Below are 20,035 nucleotides of genomic sequence, written 5' to 3' on the forward strand. Positions count from 1 at the left end.
CTTCGCTAACTTCTTTAAAGAATCCATCTGCCGTGCAAGATGAATGCAGATCTGCCTTGTCTCTATGCAATCGAGTAGTGCAGGGATGATGTGGTTTTTTTTAGGCCAACCTAATTAATGAGAGCATTGAGATCACATTGTTGGTGCAAATTTGGGATCCAGCCACGTAGGTAAAGCAAAGCACAGGCTCTGTGACTGTCAATAAATTTTCCACGTAAAATGCAGTCGTGTTCAAGCGCCATCTCATGGCGACACCATTTCACAAGCTCCACCTGTTGTAGACAAATAGAACATGAACACTTGTGGGTGTCTGCCAGAAAAACAGAAGAAAAGAACATCCAAATGTGATGTCAAATGACTTATGAGACATTGGTCACTTAACTTCATGTGGTGCACCTATGCAGCACTCTCTTTGTTAGATTCCACTTGCTTTTTGTTTTACTGTATACGGCTTAAATAAGAAACGTACTGGTTCACTTTAAGCCCGCTGGCAGGTGAAGTTGGCCTCGTATAATCCCAAATAATGTCTAAATGTATTTTCAGTTTTGGTCCTGGTTCAGTATAGAAGCTGGAAGGTTTGTTATTATTTTTTCTGAGTGGAGCGCTGGGTTTGGTAAAGCACTCTCTGTGTAATCACTTTAAAGCCCTGGAACACTGTGACGAATGGGTGAATGAGTCACATTTTAACAGCAATGGAAGAGGAAATTATGCGACTCTTTGAAAATCTCTCTCTGTACTTTCTGGGCTCTGAATTTTCCCTCAGATTAGATAAACAGTTCTGTTTAATGAAATGAAATATTTTCGAATAATTGGCTGTCAGTGTGCATGTACCTGCAGCCCTTTGGCGAGGTATTTCTCATCTCTCTAACTTCCCCCTGCTGCCATTATGGTATGAAATGTTTCAGATATAAAAAATACATAAATGACAGAACCTGTTTGAATGTGATGTGCTGCTTTAAATTTTCCAAACTGATATATCTCAACTACTAGCCTATTGTATGGATTATGAAATGTGCTGGTATTCATGGTCCCCAGAGGATGAATCCTCATGACCTTTCCTCTAAAACCACGAATGTCAGCCTCCTGGTGGCGCTAAAGTCCAACTGAACTGATCGCATTTAGTCAGCCCCTTTTTGCATAATGTCAGTTTTTTTTGGTTCTAGTTATTTTCTCATGTGTGAAACAAACTTTGGCAGACAGCAATAGCATTAGCATGAAGGAAGAAGCACAGTGGCACCCAAACTGACCATGTGCGTTTGCATGCTGTTCAATGTGCTGCTGCTGACCAGCTAACTGACTACCTAGCCTGCAAACAGATGTTAGCGGTGCACTTTTCATGTCCAATGTTTTAAATTTCTCCAATTTATGACCAAATACCTGCTAATTTGGCTATCATGCCAAACTATACCTGCTAAACATTACCACGTTAACTTTGACACCGGCAGCCTGTTGGCTTTGGATGGCGTTAGCATATAGCAATGGCTAATTTATAACTGCAAAGCTAGCAGTAGGAGGAACCGACTTGTAACAATGTGTGAACACAGATGGAATAAAGGGAGTTTTTTTCTGTTCTCCTCAACATTGCATGAATGCAGCATTAGAACAGCCTCGGAGCTGCTAGCTGTGTAGTTTGATGGAATAGGTTTGTTTGAGCGGTGAAGCCACCGTTGATGCAGCGTGAAACTGTTGACAACAGCTTTTACCCTTCTCTGAGATGTGTGCATGTCTGGCTTCTAACAGTGAGACTAAACACTTAATCCAGCTAATTGCGTTAACGAAAGCAATGCAGTGTCGGAACAATTAATCTGAACTGCAGGCCATGTTTAAAATCTTTTTTTGTCTGTAAAACTCAAATATGAAGACGTACCTTTTTTTTCATAATAACATTTTTTGTGGCCGCTTGCTGTCTGTGAGTCACGGATGCCACAAAGTTGGCTGCCTTGGATTACTTACAGAAGCGAGTACATCTGCGGTTTCCATGTCACCTGAATGAATTAGATGTTTCCAGTGTCGCACTACTTTGTTAACCTTTACGCCGGCTTATTCAGCTCTGCTCCCTGCCAGCAGTGTGCGGAGGTGAGAGGAAACACACTCCAGGTGTTTATAAATGAGATGGTGTGTGTGTGTGCAGCGTCTGACTGATGGAGGGGGGTGGGGGGGGGAAAGGTAGATGAGGCTGAGCTGGCCACTTTAATCACCCGTTCTCCCTTGCCTCCTTCCCTCTGGCCCTCCACTCATCTCATTACAGACCGGAGAAGGTGAAGAGTGAGGCCTGCATAGACCTCGGCATTAATTATTGAACCGTATCTTCTTTTACTCCAGCTCCTCCGCAGTCTCTGATAACCTTAACTCCCAGCCATTATGCAACGTGGTAGGTATAGCGCTGACATCCGGAGAGAGGGAGAGAGAGACCCACGTCGGGGATTTAACCATTCAGAGGCCGTGCCGCACGTGACATGTTTGCCAACACAAGCAGAGTTCTCCTTCTTTTTAATTGGGTTTTAATTATGCCTCGTCGCTCCAGTTGAGCTCCGGTGCTAATTAATTCCACTCTGGTTTAAATCTGTGTTGTTGTGGCGAAGAAGAAGCAAACGATTATCAAAGTTGACATTTGACTCCATGCGTTGTCTTTTGTCGTGTCGGCCGAGTTCCTTCCCTCCTGCCATGCCCGCTCAATTTGAACCGCTCAGTTGGAGGCCGGCAAATGGAGGTTGATGAGATCAGCGTGGCCAAGGCATTCAGACAACTTGACTGTGATGCTGAAAATCTAACAGTTATCTCCTTCTGTCCCTGTGTGTGTGTACTTCCTGCAGGTTTGAAAAGTCAACATCAAACCTCGACCTCCCAAAGCCTCCGAGCAGGAGAAAGAAGACGCTGCCAAGATGTTCAGCACCAAAAGGTCAGCAGAATGTCACTTTTGATCTATTCTTATCCACTCAAAAAAGAAAAAGCCCAGCAGAAATCTCAGGGAATTTTAAAATGGCTTCTGCTGATAATGTCTGACATTTCTGGTCGGCTATGTTCCATTGATGACTTTGGATTCCGAAAGACATTGATGTGAAGAAAGGTGATGGTTGATTTCTGGTCACAACAAAGAAATCATTCCATTTAGTTTCATGTAAAATCTGTGAATTATTATTATTTTCAGCTACCACATTTCTAAATAGGTAGAGCCCAGAGAACCTTTTGAGCTGAAGTTTAAATACACTCACAGCCTTTGTAGGATGTTTGGGAAACCCGGTTCTCAGTCTTTCCCTGCTTGTGTGTACATTCTGTATTTTTAATGGGACTCGCGGTAGCGTACGTACGTACATCATTCATCACTTGACTGCAGGGTTGCAAGTGGTCAAGTTGCTTAGTGTGTACGGTGGGTTAGGTGGATCAAAACGGTGCGTTTGGTTGTTTCTTTAATGTCAACCGGCTCACAGCTCGGGTTTGGTTTGTATTTAATTATCTTCAGCACTGAGAACAGCCCATTCATTCTACCATTGAAAACGCAACTGAATTTCTCTTGAATAATTTAAGTCCATGACTTCTGAAAAAACTGTCTGTTTTTAATCAATAAGGTTATAATGTGCAGTCTTATTACCTTAGAAGCTCATTTTGTTTTTCCAGCCTTCAGGTATTTAACCAAGGGAGGTCCTGTGCACGAACTACTGCTTGTGTGACTGTAGTTTTTCAACAGGAAATGTTAAATGTATGTGTCCACAGCCCATACTGTTTATTGTTTAATTTATTCAGATATATTTTGAAGTCTAGTGTTTGTATTAGACTTCTTGTATATGAGCGTTGAAATCGGCTGTAGTTTAGGCAAACATTTCTGCCTAAAACCTGGTACGAAAATACACACACAATACGTCAGGGTGATGTCTTTTTCTTAATTCATAAGAAATTAAAAGTAAGGATTAAACTGTTTGTCTGCGCTAACGTAAGCTTCAAATGTTAGCATGTCTGGCTAACTATCTTATAAGCAACAGTTTTAACACTAGAGTTATTTCCAAGACCAAGAAGCAGGCTACATTATTATTATTATTATTATTATTACAATATAATAAGGATATCAAAAAACATCAAATAAATAGTGCACAGTGGATGTGCCATCTATTTGTCCACTGCGTGAAGGCTGGTCGTGGATGCTACTATATCAGAATGTAGGGCAGCATTAGCAGGTCTGTCCTGCTCTTTATTGGATTGGGTGAGGTTTACACAATGACAACCCCATACATACTCTATCCCAGATAGAGCTGCATACCAAAAGACTGTAAACCGTTAGTCCACATTTTAAAAGTAGTTCTGATAGCTTTGCAACTGATTATTACAAGATCAGTTTACATTTGACCTTGTGTCTTCAAACACTCATCCACACAGGGTTGTCATCTGTAGCTAAGCCGATAGCTGTATGAAAGGGTTCCGTGTTGATGGCAGAAGAATCCACAGTGTATAATCCACACACGCATCACTGCCGTGTTAATGCACAGGTTTACCGGGGCTCACGGTATGTGTGTATATTAGGGGTGTAACAGTTCACAAAATTCACGGTTGGGTTCGGTACGATACAGTGGAGCCACGGTTCGGTACTTTTCGGTACAGTAGAAAACTATAAATGCCAGAGAAATGTACTTTATTTTAAAATATATTTATTCATTACAACTAACATCATAAAGTTATTCTTTGACTTTGAACAATGATGGAACTATACCTGAGTGACTCATCTTCTGGGGTGTCTTCTTAGCAACACATAAGCATAAAAACAAAAACTGCTCCTTAATGTTATGTAGTATTGTTACTTACATCTTGCTTACATCTTGTATTGTTGCTTACATCTTGTATTGTTGCTTACATCTTGCTTACATCTTGTATTGTTGCTTACATCTTGCTTACATCTTGTATTGTTACTTACATCTTGCTTACATCTTGTATTGTTACTTATATCTTGCTTACATCTTGTATTGTTACTTACATCTTGCTTACATCTTGTATTGTTACTTACATCTTGCTTACATCTTGTATTGTTACTTACTTCTTGCTTACATCTTGTATTGTTACTTACATCTTGCTTACATCTTGTATTGTTACTTACATCTTGCTTACATCTTGTATTGTTACTTACATCTTGCTTACATCTTGTATTGTTACTTACATCTTGTATTGCTACTTACATCTTGTATTGCGACTTACATCTTGTATTGCTACTTACATCTTGTATCGCTACTTACATCTTGTATCGCTACTTACATCTTGTATCGCTACTTACATCTTGTATTGTTGCTTACATCTTGTATTGTTGCTTACATCTTGTATTGTTGCTTACATCTTGTATTGTTGCTTACATCTTGTATTGTTGCTTACATCTTGTATTGTTGCTTACATCTTGTATTGTTGCTTACATCTTGTATTGTTGCTTACATCTTGCTTACATCTTGTATTGTTATGCTGCGTTCACACCGGTCGCGTTGATTTTTTGACGCACTGCAAAAAAGCGTCCAACGCACTGCACAATCGCGTCCAACGCGCCGCCGGTCGTGTTCACACCAAACGCCGCAAAATCTCGTAGCGCCGGAGAGGGGGCGTGGTTTATCGTCCTGGAAGCCTCCATCTGGCCGCCATTTATTTCCGCTGTCAACCGTGAAAGGAATAAGGACAATTGCTGCTTTGTACGTGTTGTGGAAGTCCCTCAAACATCGGAATGCCAAACGCCGTCATGTCTGGTTCATAATATTGTTCAGAGGAGCTCCGTGGATTGTATCGAGCTGTATTCACTGTCTAGCAAGCCACCGGTCGCTGTTTACTACAGCTGTAGGAACACAAAATAAACAGATTTGGCTGTGATTCAACAGCAATAAACCGACAAAAAGGGACTCCGAAATAACGACGTAATGATGCCGATGTGTAGGTTACTGGTCTTCTCAATGTAGCTCTGATGGATCGGTGCTAGGCTATGCTAACATCGTAGCAGCTCCACCAGCACTCAATAACGTCACGTAGACGTAAATACGGCAGCGTCTATTCATTGTTTGTACCGTATGGTTTACACACACACATGCATACACATAGTTTGGTCCGGTCTCTATTGATATGAGGTATCGTAGAGCTCTGGGTGAACACAGACGGCTACAGGATTTATTTCCTGATTCAACAACGGCAGGAAGCCAGTGATGACAGGGGGAGCAACTCAACGCTGATAGGCTATCGCGCCACAGCGTCACGCGATTATGTCGCCGAAGTTGAAAAATTTCAACTCGCGGGTTGGCGATTTTGCGGCGTCCAACGCGTCCACCGCACTGCAAAATCGCGGCGCGCCAGTCTCATCGCGTCTGTGCATAGACTTTGTATGTAATCTCGACGCGCGTCAAAAAATCAACGCGACCGGTGTGAACACGGCATTACTTACATCTTGCTTACGTCTTGTATTGTTACTTACATCTTGCTTACATCTTGTATTGTTACTTACATCTTGTATTGTTACTTACATCTTGCTTACATCTTGTATTGTTACTTACATCTTGTATTGTTACTTACATCTTGTATTGTTACTTACATCTTGCTTACATCTTGTATTGTTACTTACATCTTGTATTGTTACTTACATCTTGCTTACATCTTGTATTGCTACTTACATCTTGTATTGCTACTTACATCTTGTATTGTTACTTACATCTTGTATTGTTACTTACATCTTGCTTACATCTTGTATTGTTACTTACATCTTGCTTACATCTTGTATTGTTACTTACATCTTGCTTACATCTTGTATTGTTGCTTACATCTTGTATTGTTACTTACATCTTGCTTACATCTTGTATTGTTACTTACATCTTGCTTACATCTTGTATTGTTACTTACATCTTGGTTACATCTTGTATTGCTACTTACATCTTGTATTGCTACTTACATCTTGTATTGTTACTTACATCTTGTATTGTTACTTACATCTTGTATTGCTACTTACATCTTGCTTACATCTTGTATTGCTACTTACATCTTGCTTACATCTTGTATTGTTGCTTACATCTTGTATTGTTACTTACATCTTGCTTACATCTTGTATTGTTACTTACATCTTGCTTACATCTTGTATTGTTACTTACATCTTGCTTACATCTTGTATTGTTACTTACATCTTGCTTACATCTTGTATTGCTACTTACATCTTGTATTGCTACTTACATCTTGTATTGTTACTTACATCTTGTATTGTTACTTACATCTTGTATTGCTACTTACATCTTGCTTACATCTTGTATTGCTACTTACATCTTGTATTGCTACTTACATCTTGTATTGCTACTTACATCTTGTATTGCTACTTACATCTTGTATTGCTACTTACATCTTGTATTGCTACTTACATCTTGTATTGCTACTTACATCTTGCTTACATCTTGTATTGCTACTTACATCTTGCTTACATCTTGTATTGCTACTTACATCTTGTATTGCTACTTACATCTTGTATTGCTACTTACATCTTGTATTGTTACTTACATCTTGTATTGTTACTTACATCTTGTATTGTTACTTACATCTTGTATTGTTACTTACATCTTGTATTGCTACTTACATCTTGCTTACATCTTGTATTGTTACTTACATCTTGCTTACATCTTGTATTGTTACTTACATCTTGTATTGCTACTTACATCTTGCTTACATCTTGTATTGCTACTTACATCTTGTATTGTTACTTACAGCTTGTATTGTTACTTACAGCTTGTATTGCTACTTACATCTTGCTTACATCTTGCTTACATCTTGTATTGCTACTTACATCTTGTATTGTTACTTACAGCTTGTATTGCTACTTACATCTTGCTTACATCTTGTATTGTTACTTACATCTTGCTTACATCTTGTATTGTTACTTACATCTTGTATTGCTGCTTACATCTTGCTTACATCTTGTATTGTTACTTACATCTTGCAAAAGAGATTTTTAATCTCAATGGGACTACCTGGTTAAATAAAGGTGTTGGGATCTAAAGGAGCGTGTTTGGGTTATCAGCATTTAAGAAACTGAATTCTTGACATCAATAGAATTATTGATGTATGTAACAATTATTAATGATTATTAATAAAAACGGGGCACCACCCTGCGAACAGGGACCAATAACCAAACGATAAAACTAAGTCTCATAATTAGTAGTCACTCATAATGTCAATAGTCTGCGTATGACTATACATTCAGTGACAGTGAAGGTTTTAAGTTCGAGCACAGGCTACTACATACAGTCTTATCAAATACATATGCACAAGTAATCACAGACGACTGCTCCTGAAAGTATAACAGAGTTTATTGAATCAAAATAATAAATGATCAAATCAATTAATATTGCAACCAACAAACGTTATCATACAATTTTATATGCCTAAACTAAAGAATGAATAAAATGGATGAGAGTGTGTGTGTGTGTATGTGTGTGTGTGGGTCTGTGGGTGAACAGGAAGGAGTCTTACAGCTACGCTAAAGACTACAAAGATGGCGGCGTCGAGTGACGCTGGCCAAAGGGGAGGGGCCTTAAGAACTACAGCTACAAACTACAAAGATGGCGGCGTCGAGTGACGCGGGCCAACATGGCAGTTAGGCTGCTGTATGTAATCGCGTGTGCCTGGGCAGCACGTGTGTGAGGCGATCGTTTCAACGGGGTTTCTCAGGTGTAGAGCTAGGAGCTGTGTGTGTCACGTGAGAGGAGGAAAGAGAAAAAGGAGCGAGAACTCGAAGTGAATCACGCTTCGGCGTGCGATGTGGTAGGGAGCCTGCTTGCTGGTTCTATCATGCATAAATATACCGCTGTCGTCTTTGAACTGCCGGTAACTTATGTCGTGATAAACCACGCACCTCAGCTCACTCACCGAGTCGAGTTAATGAAAAGAGAACTTCCACACGGAGTGGAAGACAATGAATGAAAATAATCCCAAAGAAACAGTCATAGCAGTTAATACACGAATACAACGGAACTTCTCTGGTCCGTAATGATTGCGTACTATCTCGATATCACGCGACAGTAATTTAAACACACAAAAACACGGGAATATCAACATATAAATGAATGGCCTGAATTAAACTTAAGTTAATTTAAGCTAAGCTATGCCCAAATGCCAAGAATCTTACTTGTAGATGCTTCGTTGCAACGTGGAAGTGTTCGTGGCAAAGCTGTCCTTTTTCTTCGAGAGGAAGGGGGGGCGGCTGCTTGCAGCGCGGCTGGTAGCGGGCGCTGTGTGTCGCACGGCTTTTGCTGGTGCGGCTTCGGTCCGTTGGCGTGGCTCTGGAGCAAACGCAGGTCCGATCTGTACTCGCTGCAGGGAGGACAGTTAACTTCGGATGAGACGACGCGTCTGCGCGTCTTACCGGGAATCCTCGGTCACGAGAGGAGCGAGGCTTCGTCGGGCTCCTCTGTGCCGGTTTGTGCACAAAATAAAAAGAAAAGCGGAGAACGGATCGCTGATGCGGGTTCGTCTCGCGGGCTGGTGGAGCCGTACTCAAAGTGGAACACTGTCGTTTCGTCCAGCAAAACGGCTCGTGCCCTGACAGGGTTTGAGGGTTTTAGGGCCGTTGTTTCCTCGTGGCCAGCGTTGCGCTGGCGGGGAAAGTTGGTTCTTCTGTGGCCTGGACGGGGGGGGGTCCGGGCGAAGAGAGCGGTTGTGTGCCTCCTGTTAACCCCGGAGGGAGAGTTGGAAAAAGCTTTGAGTTGGGGGAAGCAGATAGTTTTATAGAACAGGGGTCGAACCACAGGGGTCCTGGGTTCGCCTGGCCTTCGGCCAATGAGATTGGACCATAGTTTTTTTGGGGGGAGGGGGAATTCACACCTGAGTGTGAAATTCCACCCAGAGGAGGCTTGTTCTCATCAAACTACAAATCAGGATGAAACCTTTGCTTGAAACAGTGAAGGCCCGATTCTCTTTGTCCACAGCACATGTTTAAGCCATATGATCAGAGCCCAACAAAGGTTTAAAAAAAAAAAAGATTTATTTATTTATTTTTTTCAAACTTATTTGGTTCGTCATGCGTACCGAACCGTGAGCCTCGTACCGTACGGTTCAATACGCGTACCGTTACACCCTATGTATGTATGGTATGTATGTATGTATGTATGTATGTATACTGTGGTAGTCGTCACTTCATAAATAAGCCACGTGAGGCTTATTGTGGGTATTTGTTGTCTGTCCAGGACAAGATATCCACAAAAAGAATAGGGTAAGGAATGTGTTCTGTTGTGGGAAAGCGGGGTATGAGAGGAGGTTGAGGTATCATACTGTGATGGGGAGTGAGTGCCGTCACAATGCCGCCGCCATCCACTCGTGTGTGTGAGAGATATGCTACTGTGGGTGAGAAGATGATTAAACCAAGCCAGCTCTCCATCTTCAGGGAGCTGTGTCAGCACAGGCGATGACACGAATATGCTCAAAATGACTAACAGGCTACCATCTTGAAATTCAAAGACTTTAAAAGCTCATTCACCGTTTCTGCTGAATGTGGAACAAAGCGTTTTTTGTTTGTTTTAGTCTTCTCCCATCCTAAACTGCTGAATGAAGCATAAAGCGGGCGAGGAATTCTGTGTATCTGCTGCAGTGGCTTTTTTTATCTGTGTGTTTTTAAAATTGGCTCTCCTCTTGGGCTCCCTCCAGTCACCTCAAACCACACTTGCATACGACGCGAGACCCAAATTAAAAGTCTTTCATTAAAATTGAATCCGTCAAATGTCTGAGCATAGTAGCCTAGTTTTGATTTGAATGGAATGGAATTGTGTGTGTGTGATAATAAATCCAAAGCATTGGCAAGTGAGAAGCACACATCTTTGTGCTTCTCACTTTTTCTGTTTAGTGCTCTCTCCTCTGCTGAGCTGCCTCACCATAATGAATAAGCGGAGAGCGTGCGCATCCACAGCGTGATTATTTGTGTGTACGCACGCTCATTAAAATGGAACTGGAGCGCCGTTAATCTGCATCTTTCATTCCGCATGAGAACATTTATGAAGTGACGCACCATATCTTTGATTTGGGTTGCAAATTGAAACGCTTTCTTCTCGGAGACTCTTTTGCCTGAGAGCATACATCTGCGATTTCTTCTTAAATGTTAGTTGGTTTCTTCGTGGTGGGGGTTGATATTTCTTTTGTTTTGCCTAGTCTGTAACAAGTTGCGGTGTATTCCACCATGTTTGAAGATTTTATACGATTTAAGAGTTTTTATTTGTGTAAGTCGAATTACGGCAACCTGTACAGCTGTGTCAGTCTCATGCACACGTGCCGCCATTTTTCATGGATGTAGTTACTGTAGATGGTCATGTCGGAAAATGATGTCCCTGTTCTTTATCCCGCCTGTAAAGCTTTTATTGGTCCATTTGTTTTTTTCCAACCAGCAGAAATAACAGTGGGCCCAACACCGTACCTATCTGAACAACTCGAGAGATACCTCATCCCTTCCTCCCACAACCAACAGTCACTCAACTGCTTTGTTTAGTAATACAAGCGGTTGCAAACTCCCAGTTAAGCCACATTGTCAAAACCTCCTAATGAAAATGAATGCTCCTCAACTGTCAGGTATGATCATCCACTGCACTGTCAAATGTCATGTGCACCATTTTCATCGTTACACCAAATATCAACATTTGCCTTCATTTTCACTTCCCAAAAGTTCAAACCGTGGGATGTTTACAGCCGCCGAAGTTCCAAAAAACTCGATGCATTGTAAATAAACAGGTTATTCCCTTCACACTGCTGACTGCAGGCAGTTTTGGAGCAGCTCCTTCACAGGTCTTTCAAGGTTTGTTCGATGCCTATTTTTTCTCCCAGCCAAAAGGTTTCATACATGGCTCCTGGCTTCTTATTTTGTGGACCAGTGTGGGAGGAGAAGACCAAGAGGAAGGTTGTTAACTCTTGACTTGTTACTATTCTACGTGCCATCTAAACAGATAGCAGTAACTGTACTGCTTGTGGTTCATGTTCTGTGACACTACTTGTTCAGCTTCCACCTGGAATGGTGCGGACGTCGTGTAACTCCACGACACAGCCTCAGTTTGACCCAGTTGAAGTCACTCAGCGCTATCTTCCCGGGCTGTGGAGGTGTTTGCTCGAATGGCTGTCGCAGAAAGTAATTTGGTTTCCGCCCATGGTTGTCAGCCGTGCGGGGTCATCAATACAAAGTAGTTCTTCCCAGTTGTTTTTTTGGAAACTTACCGGGACAGGAAATAACTGTCGCAGCGGCTCAGACGGAGATCATGGCGCCGAATGTGTCACGACCGTAACCAGTAATTGCTTTCAGTGGGAGCTGTAATGAAATTACCACAATATGAGTTGGACCATTAGCGATACAATGGTGGACCTGACCTCGCCCAAATCTCTCCACAGCTTTTCCCACATTTGATCTGACGGAGTTAAAGTTTAATGTAGCCTGACTCTGATGCGGGATGCCCCATTATAGTGACGCACTGTGGAAAAGTGCCTTCTTGTGTCCGCTGATACTTTCTCCCTCCGCTTCAGTGGGTGACTCATCACAAACAATCCAAAACAGTGAAGAAAGTAAACTCCTGTATCCCTGCCTACACCTCTGCCCTCATCTTTAAAGCCATCAATCTGTCACACATGTATTATTGTAGTGAAGCTTCTGATGGCAAGCGAGTAAATACAGTATAACGAAATATCAGATCCGACATTGACCCCCCACGTCTCTTGACCTTCATATGGAAAAATTGGATGTCTGTCTGTAGCTCTGAGCTGGTGATCGACAGCAATGGGCCTTGCACTTGATTACTTATGCATGCAGGGGGAAGAGAATGGTGTCAGGGGGGGGCAGGCAGAGTGCATGCTAGGATGTGTTAACCCCCTGCGAGGGGCCTGCTGATCCAATCATGATGAACAGGCCGTCACCCCGACGCCGCACGCCGACTCTCCTCGGGCCGACCTTGAAGGCTTTGCAAGGCTTCGCTGAGACTCATTCAAAGATGAACTCTGTTGCACTTTGAGGACTTGGTAATGTAATAAACATTAGGTTGGGCTCTACATGATTGATTTTAGTTGAATACCAAGCAAGTTTCTGCATTGGATTATGGTGTATACTTGGCCACAGATGGTAGTTTGTGAGCGGCTGGCAGATGTCCATTATAATAACATGACACCTCAAAAGCCCCGCTCAGCATTTTGACCATCTTTTGTACAGCAGTGCACAAGGCACTAATAAACGACAGCAACAGTACCTTTTAGATTGTACCACAGAAACTCTAGTTCATACAACCTCGGACGGGTTCCTAGGAAAGCGGCGACTTCACAAAAAGGACAAAGAACGGGACAAAGAACACAAGTAGCCAGGTAATGATATGAATTGTGTACAAACTTGTATATTAGCCATACTGTTCGTTAAATGAGAAAACAAAACTGTCCATTAATAACATCAATTCCTTATTCAACGTTCTACTACAACACTGTACTTGCCACAGTTAGTTTCCACTTATTATCCAATGTATGACATCACTTCCAATTTGACATAATGCCCTACATTTACTGTCCGCAATTTTATTTGAATGTCTGAAATATTTGCTCTGGAATCTATGCACCATGTAGTGCCTGCAAACGTTTGTAGAGTGAAACAAAAAAGTAGTCAGTGTTGCATAGACTCTGCTAACAACGTCACAATGACATATGTCACATGATGCAAACCGGTGATGATTCAACTGTCCGAAATCACAATTTAATGCTGACTGTAGACCTCTTTATTGCCATCCTATTGCTGAGACGACAGCTTTGGTCCAAGTTTACTTCCTGTCTGCTGCTGCATTAGCAAACATTGCAGCAGGAAACAGAGGAGCCCATTTAGAATGTTAATGTTGTCAAGTTTGAAAAAGTCTTCAGAGTAAACTGTTGAGTGACTGTAGGTAATAGTGAGCGAAGGAGTGACACAGAACAACACATTGGGTGGTTTCCTCTAGGATTTTTTTTAATTTCAGTAATTAATGAATAAATATATTCGACCCAATTTGTAATAAAGCTGCTGAATTGATAACAGACTGCAAACACGCCTGAATCAATACGTGATGACGGTTTAAACAGTTTATTTTGTGTACTGCACCTGTGGTAAGTGACCATAACTAGACAAACACTGATGATGGATAGATAGGGGTAGGAATCACCAGAGATCCCGCGATACGATATCACGATACTTTGGTCACGATACGATATTATCACGATACTTGGGATACGGTATTATCACGATACTTGGGATACGATATTATCACGATACTTGGGATACGGTATTATCACGATACTTGGGATACGATATTATCACGATACTTGGGATACGATATTATCACGATACTTGGGATACGATATTATCACGATACTTGGGATACGATATTATCACGATACTTGGGATACGATATTATCACGATACTTGGGATACGATATTATCACGATACTTGGGATACGATATTATCACGATACTTGGGTCACGATACGATATTATCACGATACTTGGGATACGATATTATCACGACACTTAGGTCACGGTACGATATTATCACGATATTCTGAGTATTGCGATAACATAGGCATATATTGCGATTTATTACTTTTTTCAACTTCAAATGATGTCCCCAAAGGAAAACTGTGTCAACATGTTTTATCTAATAAGATAAAGTTTTCAGTCTGTTCATCTCACTTCAATCATTTTTATTGCAGCAGAATAGGATTGTCAAGCAGACAGACTGACCAACAATGTCATAAATGTTGCATGAACCTGACAAACTGAACTGTTTGTATTGCTACACAGTCCAACTTAACTAAATGTGAATGTGTGGACTCAGTATATGAACTATAACTTATATAAGTAGGCTATACGAGTTATATAACTCAGTATAACTTGCGATGCGTGGACGTCGAGGGCAGAGACAGTTATGCGCTGCACTCTCCCCATGAGCCGGCTACTGTTGGCAGATTTAACCCCGTTGTGAGGCCAGATGTCTCTCTTTGTTTTCACCAACTTCCCACCAATCACACTGACCTGGGACCTTTGCTGACCTCACCAGAAAACAACTCGGCACCATCTAGTGGACTGAAAAAGTAATTAATTTGATTTTTCTAAAAAAAAATAAAAATGTTGTCGTTTTTTAAATTTTTATAGTTTATATAATAAAAGATCGATACTTTACGTCTATCGATACAATATCGCCACGCAAAATATCGCGATACTATGCTGTATAGATTTTTTTCCCCCACCACTATTAGATAGGAACACTCAGATGTGGTCTCAATCAAGGTACTGTCAGTGCAGCTATTGTGGTGGTTAACGTCAAATACGCATGTCAAAGGTAGTCGTCAGGTTTTGCTGTCAGACCTTAATTGATAAAAGAGCAAGTGCCTCTCTCTAGACTCCCCATTCAGCTCAGTTGTTCAACAATGAAACGATGAGGAATCCGTCAGAGAAGAGCCTCAGACGGACATGGATCAGAATGCACTGCAGCTCCAAGACGTGTTGTCTTTTGTGTAAGCCAGAGCGAAAGAGGAAGAACTAATTAAGACCTCTCTTCGAGTATCACCATCTTCACCAACATGCAAAGAGAAGAGTCTGGTCACACTAAACAATGTATCATAAATAACATTGTGTGTGTGTGTGTGTGTGTGTGTGTGTGTGTGTGTGTGTGTGCGCGCGCGCGCTGAAGCCTCTTTCCTGAGCGCGAGGAGACTATTGGAGCCAGCAAAAACAATGTGGATCTAATCAGTCTCACGGTCTGTACCGCCACCGCTTAGTTCATCGACGCAGACGTCGGCAGCTTTTTTGATCAGGCAGACTTGGATGCAGCGGGTCCTGGACATAGGAAGTGACAGCATCAGTAATGGAGCCGGAGGACCGCTAAAACTCTGCAGGAAGGTGATGAGGAGAGGGAGGTATAAAATGTCAAGGGATGCATTAATTCCACTGTTTCTTTCATCAGTAAGACTGGATAAATGAGCAGGAAATGGTTTTGCACGTGTCAGTGTTTGTGCACCGCATTTATATTCATATATGCTCTCAGAAAAGGCAGAAGTCATCGAAATCCCATCTTTTCATTGAATGTTGACATTAAATGTGTTTATTCATCCGCTCTCACTGCACGTTGTTCAGTCTAACTTCTCTTTTCTCTATTGATCGAGGGGCAGTCGACTCAACCACTCTATTGATTTTGCGTGCTATTTTATTATTATATGGGAGCTGGCGACTTTGTTGTTAGTGTACCCGACCAATATGTGTTGTGTTTTCATCGGGTGTGTGTGTGTGTGTTGGGGGAAATGTTTATGAAAGGACAACGGACAACAAAAGAAGCCCTCGACCCCTCTCAAACCTGAGTAGACACTAGACTTAAAGCATTTAGCAATGCAAATTTTGCAGCAATCATTGCTGAACAAGGAGGTGACCTTTTATATTTTTGCACAACCGTAGCTTGCTGTAAATGTCTTATTTCCAATTTTAATAAAGTTAAAGCAAAACTGAAAATTGATTGTATCGCAGTCCTACGACATTGCCAGACTTGGGTTGGAGATTTGGCCGTGTTGTACTCGTAGTCACAGATTTTGCTGCTTATTTTTGAGGAAAGAAGGCTTTATTGAACTAGCGTAACATGCTCATAATAATACATTAGCAACATTGGCATTCATCGTAAGTCGTCTTTCTTGCCTCCAGAGGCATACAAATAAATGTTCCGCTTTGTTCAACAGCTAGTTGCTATCTTTAAGCTTGAGTGCTTAGCAGCTAGCTTCGTGGGTTTAGCAGAGCTTTTTCCTCCAGTACATTTCCCGACAGCCATAATGACAAGCTAAAAGATGCTAAACTGTTTGGTAGAGCTCAGGTGTTTGGTAATTCTGCGAGGGTTTGACATTACGAGTAACTCCTTTTTATATTACACATAGCGATTTGATCTGTTGTTGATAAGATATTGATGAGTACAACTTCAAACATCACCTAAGCATTTGTATTTCATGTCTGTGATCCTGTATGTGTGTTCCATCTCGTCTAGAAGTGTCATGTAAAGGCCCCTGAGATTCAACAAGTCTCAGGGGTATTTACGGCAATACAGATGCTGTAAATTTACTGCATCTGTATTATCGGGGCTGTTCCCAGTACACGCAGCACATCTTTGTATTTATTCATTGCATGTACCCAGCATTCTCTGCCACTACAATCAAAGTGAAGGAAACAATATAAATAGCATGAAGGTCGGGGTGTAACCTGCACGGTTCCCCCTCAGTTTCCCAGCCTCGCACTTGTCACTCATTTTGATGAGCTATCTGCTACAACCTAAAGGTGTCCACCTCTAACTGGAGGCCCTAAATCTGCAAGAATTAGACGAGAAATGTGGTTTTGAACAAGTTGTGTCCACTGCTCATGTGTTTGTCGCTGCTTACTGCTGTTGTTGTTGTTGTTGTGACCGCATTAGAGCGACACAACAGCAGACGCCACACGCCCTCCGGAGAAGGGTTTAAGTAGATAAACATTTGACTTATAATGTAGAATAGATGCCAATCATTTGTTATTTGAATGTGTGAATTAGTGCATGTTGTAGTATTAAGTAGCAGTATTACATTTTTATTTATTTTATGGTGTTCGTTCAGCTGAAGCTCCTCATTGAGAGTGCGTTGGGGAAGCAGAACGAATCGACGGCTATACGTCTCCTCAGGAGCCTCAATTAGTTGAGTGCAATGTATTGCCTCACACGTCCGATCAATGCACAGAGGTTGAATGTCACCTGGTGAAATTGGTGAAAGTGAGCCCCGCAGGCCACGTGCACCAGCTAATGAAATTTTGATGCAGCTTTATTTCGAGCTATATTTTACAGGATTACGTTCCAGGCTCCGTTTCCAACTTCAAAGGCGAGCTCTCACCACAGCTGGGGGTAGCGAGCCGAGCCGCTCCCCTCAATAGGAAGCTTCCTAACAGTTTTGTGCTTTTTCTTTTCCTCCACCCTTTCTTCCATCATTCAAAAGGCTCCCAATGATCAGTTCTAATCTGACTCTTTATTTTTCATCCTTCTCCCACGCTCGGTTAATCCACGAAGTGAGATATGCAGCGGATTTGTGTGTGGCTCTCTCGATTTAGATTAGATTAGTGCTTTCATCACTTGTGGCCAGATGAGAGTTGGGGGGGGGGGGGGGGCGTTATAGAACTGCCAGCTCTCTCTATTAAAATGGTTCTGGACTGGTGACAGCTTAGCCCCAGAATAAACACCGTTTCTGAATTCATATCCTACGGCTGATGTGAAGGCATGTCAGTGGTTGCATCTGGCGGTTGTCACAATGTGCCGAGTGCATTTAATGGGGCCGCACAACTAATGGTCTCAAGATCGCAATCTTGTGCGATGTATTTTGTGTTACCTTCCTTTGAATTTGAAATGCCAATGGAACATCTGTGTCCACCCTTCCCTACCCATTCAAACCGTACTTTACCATGAGAAACTGGGCACTTAATAATGAACAGCAGGAGGTTTTTTTTGTGAGTTGATACAAATGTAACTGATTGTGGTAAATGGGTCTATGATATTGTCTCGTATCGATCGCAGGCCCCCGATTTCAACCAAATCAAAAATGTATAATAATGTACTTTGTGATATCTGCAAATATCGTGTTATTGTCCAAATCAATATAATCTTGTGTTGTGATGAAGCTTGTGGTTTACATCCCCATGCATTGGTCAGCAATGACTTTGTCATGTTTCGTCTAACTGGAGCAGGCTTCTACAGGCTGGAGGTCGGAGGTGGAAAAAAAGGTTTGCATAACAAAAGCCCTCCAGACAAGGCCTCAGTGTTTCTGGGCACAGACCACATCCAGCTACAAGTGGGCTGTTGTGTTCAGTTTTTAATTACATGCACACGGTAACATTTAAATTAAATAAAAAAGCAGATAACATACTTGATTGTCCTTGCAGTATTTTTGCTTGAAAAAATATAATAACTCCACAATCCATAAACCCCAAGTGTGTAGCACTCCCACTGCTGGTGTAAATGTCCACGTTGCGGTCAACCTTCCTCTTTGGCCTCCTGCTGTATCTCCTTCCCTCTCTCTTTCTCCTCGTCCTCCTGCTGGATGGAGGGTTTGCAGTGCCCCAGGAGACTGCTGACCTGGGGTGACACTGGAGAAGAGTCAAATTAACGCCTTATTTCATTACTCACATTTAAACACCAGCAGCGGCAGCGCTTCTCAATGTCCTCCAGAGGGTAAACGCTGCTCAACCAGAGGTAGGGGGGAGACAACAACAACATCAGCAGCACCATCATCACACACACAGGAAGACCTCCACTACTAGAAGCAAAGCCGGTGTTTATTTGAATATCTATGTATCTCAGACAACTGCAGTTATTTGTAATGCTGACAGGATCGCTCTCTTCCTGTTGTCTCTTCCTCTCTTTGTCTCTGGGGTTTCAGCTTTACACCATGCAAACAGATTGGGCCAGCGGTAGCCGGAGAGGGAGGGAGCACCCCGGGGTGGTTGGATGTGTTTGTTAAAGCATGCTAATTCACTGTGGGGGGAACGCCAGAGGAAATCAAAACACCCATTTCAAAGATAGTCTGTAGCTGTGCAGTCTTTCTATGTCTGGGCTTTTGTCCTTGTGGCTCAGAGTATTTCATATCTTAGAACAGATTAAGTAAAAAAGGAAATGTGTGAGGAGTGTGTGTACAAAAATAACAAGTTTAGACAAAAAGTGCTTCAAACAGCCAGCAATTAGGAGTCAGATATGCCACTTGTATGGCTATCGCCCACTGCCATTGCATCTAACTCAATTTGCTGACTGCTGTGACATTTTTGTGATCATGGAAAAGTGCACCGGCTGAATTTATTGTCTCGGATGGCCCCTGCTTCGTTGATGGATGCGCTCTGAGCTCATCCTTATCTGGCAGGAAGCATTAAAACATGACTCGTACCATTTGTTTTTCTGCTTTCTTTTTTCTTTTTCTTTTTTTCGAAAGTGGCCGAGCCACAATGGCATCTAGGACAGCAACGCTGGGGTCAGGGCAGCTAAAATCAAAGGGATTCCGAGGGAGGAACTTCATGGCAGTGTCTGTAGGACGGACATGGTCATGG

The 20,035-nt window shown here is 42.0% G+C and overlaps 1 protein-coding gene across 2 annotated transcripts in view; it reads left to right on the plus strand.

The window, feature by feature from the left end:
* Positions 1–20,035, plus strand: part of oxr1a (oxidation resistance 1a) — a 138,771-nt gene that overhangs the window by 9,232 nt on the left and 109,504 nt on the right. For both annotated transcript variants that reach the window (XM_079275544.1, XM_079275545.1), the window contains exon 2: positions 2,814–2,899. In XM_079275544.1, coding sequence (XP_079131670.1) covers positions 2,883–2,899 — 17 coding nt within the window. In that variant the 5' untranslated portion in view covers positions 2,814–2,882. The remainder of the gene's footprint in view (positions 1–2,813; positions 2,900–20,035) is intronic.

The sequence above is a fragment of the Melanostigma gelatinosum genome (assembly GCF_949748355.1).
Source record: "Melanostigma gelatinosum genome assembly, chromosome: 9".
Lineage (NCBI taxonomy): Eukaryota > Metazoa > Chordata > Actinopteri > Perciformes > Zoarcidae > Melanostigma > Melanostigma gelatinosum.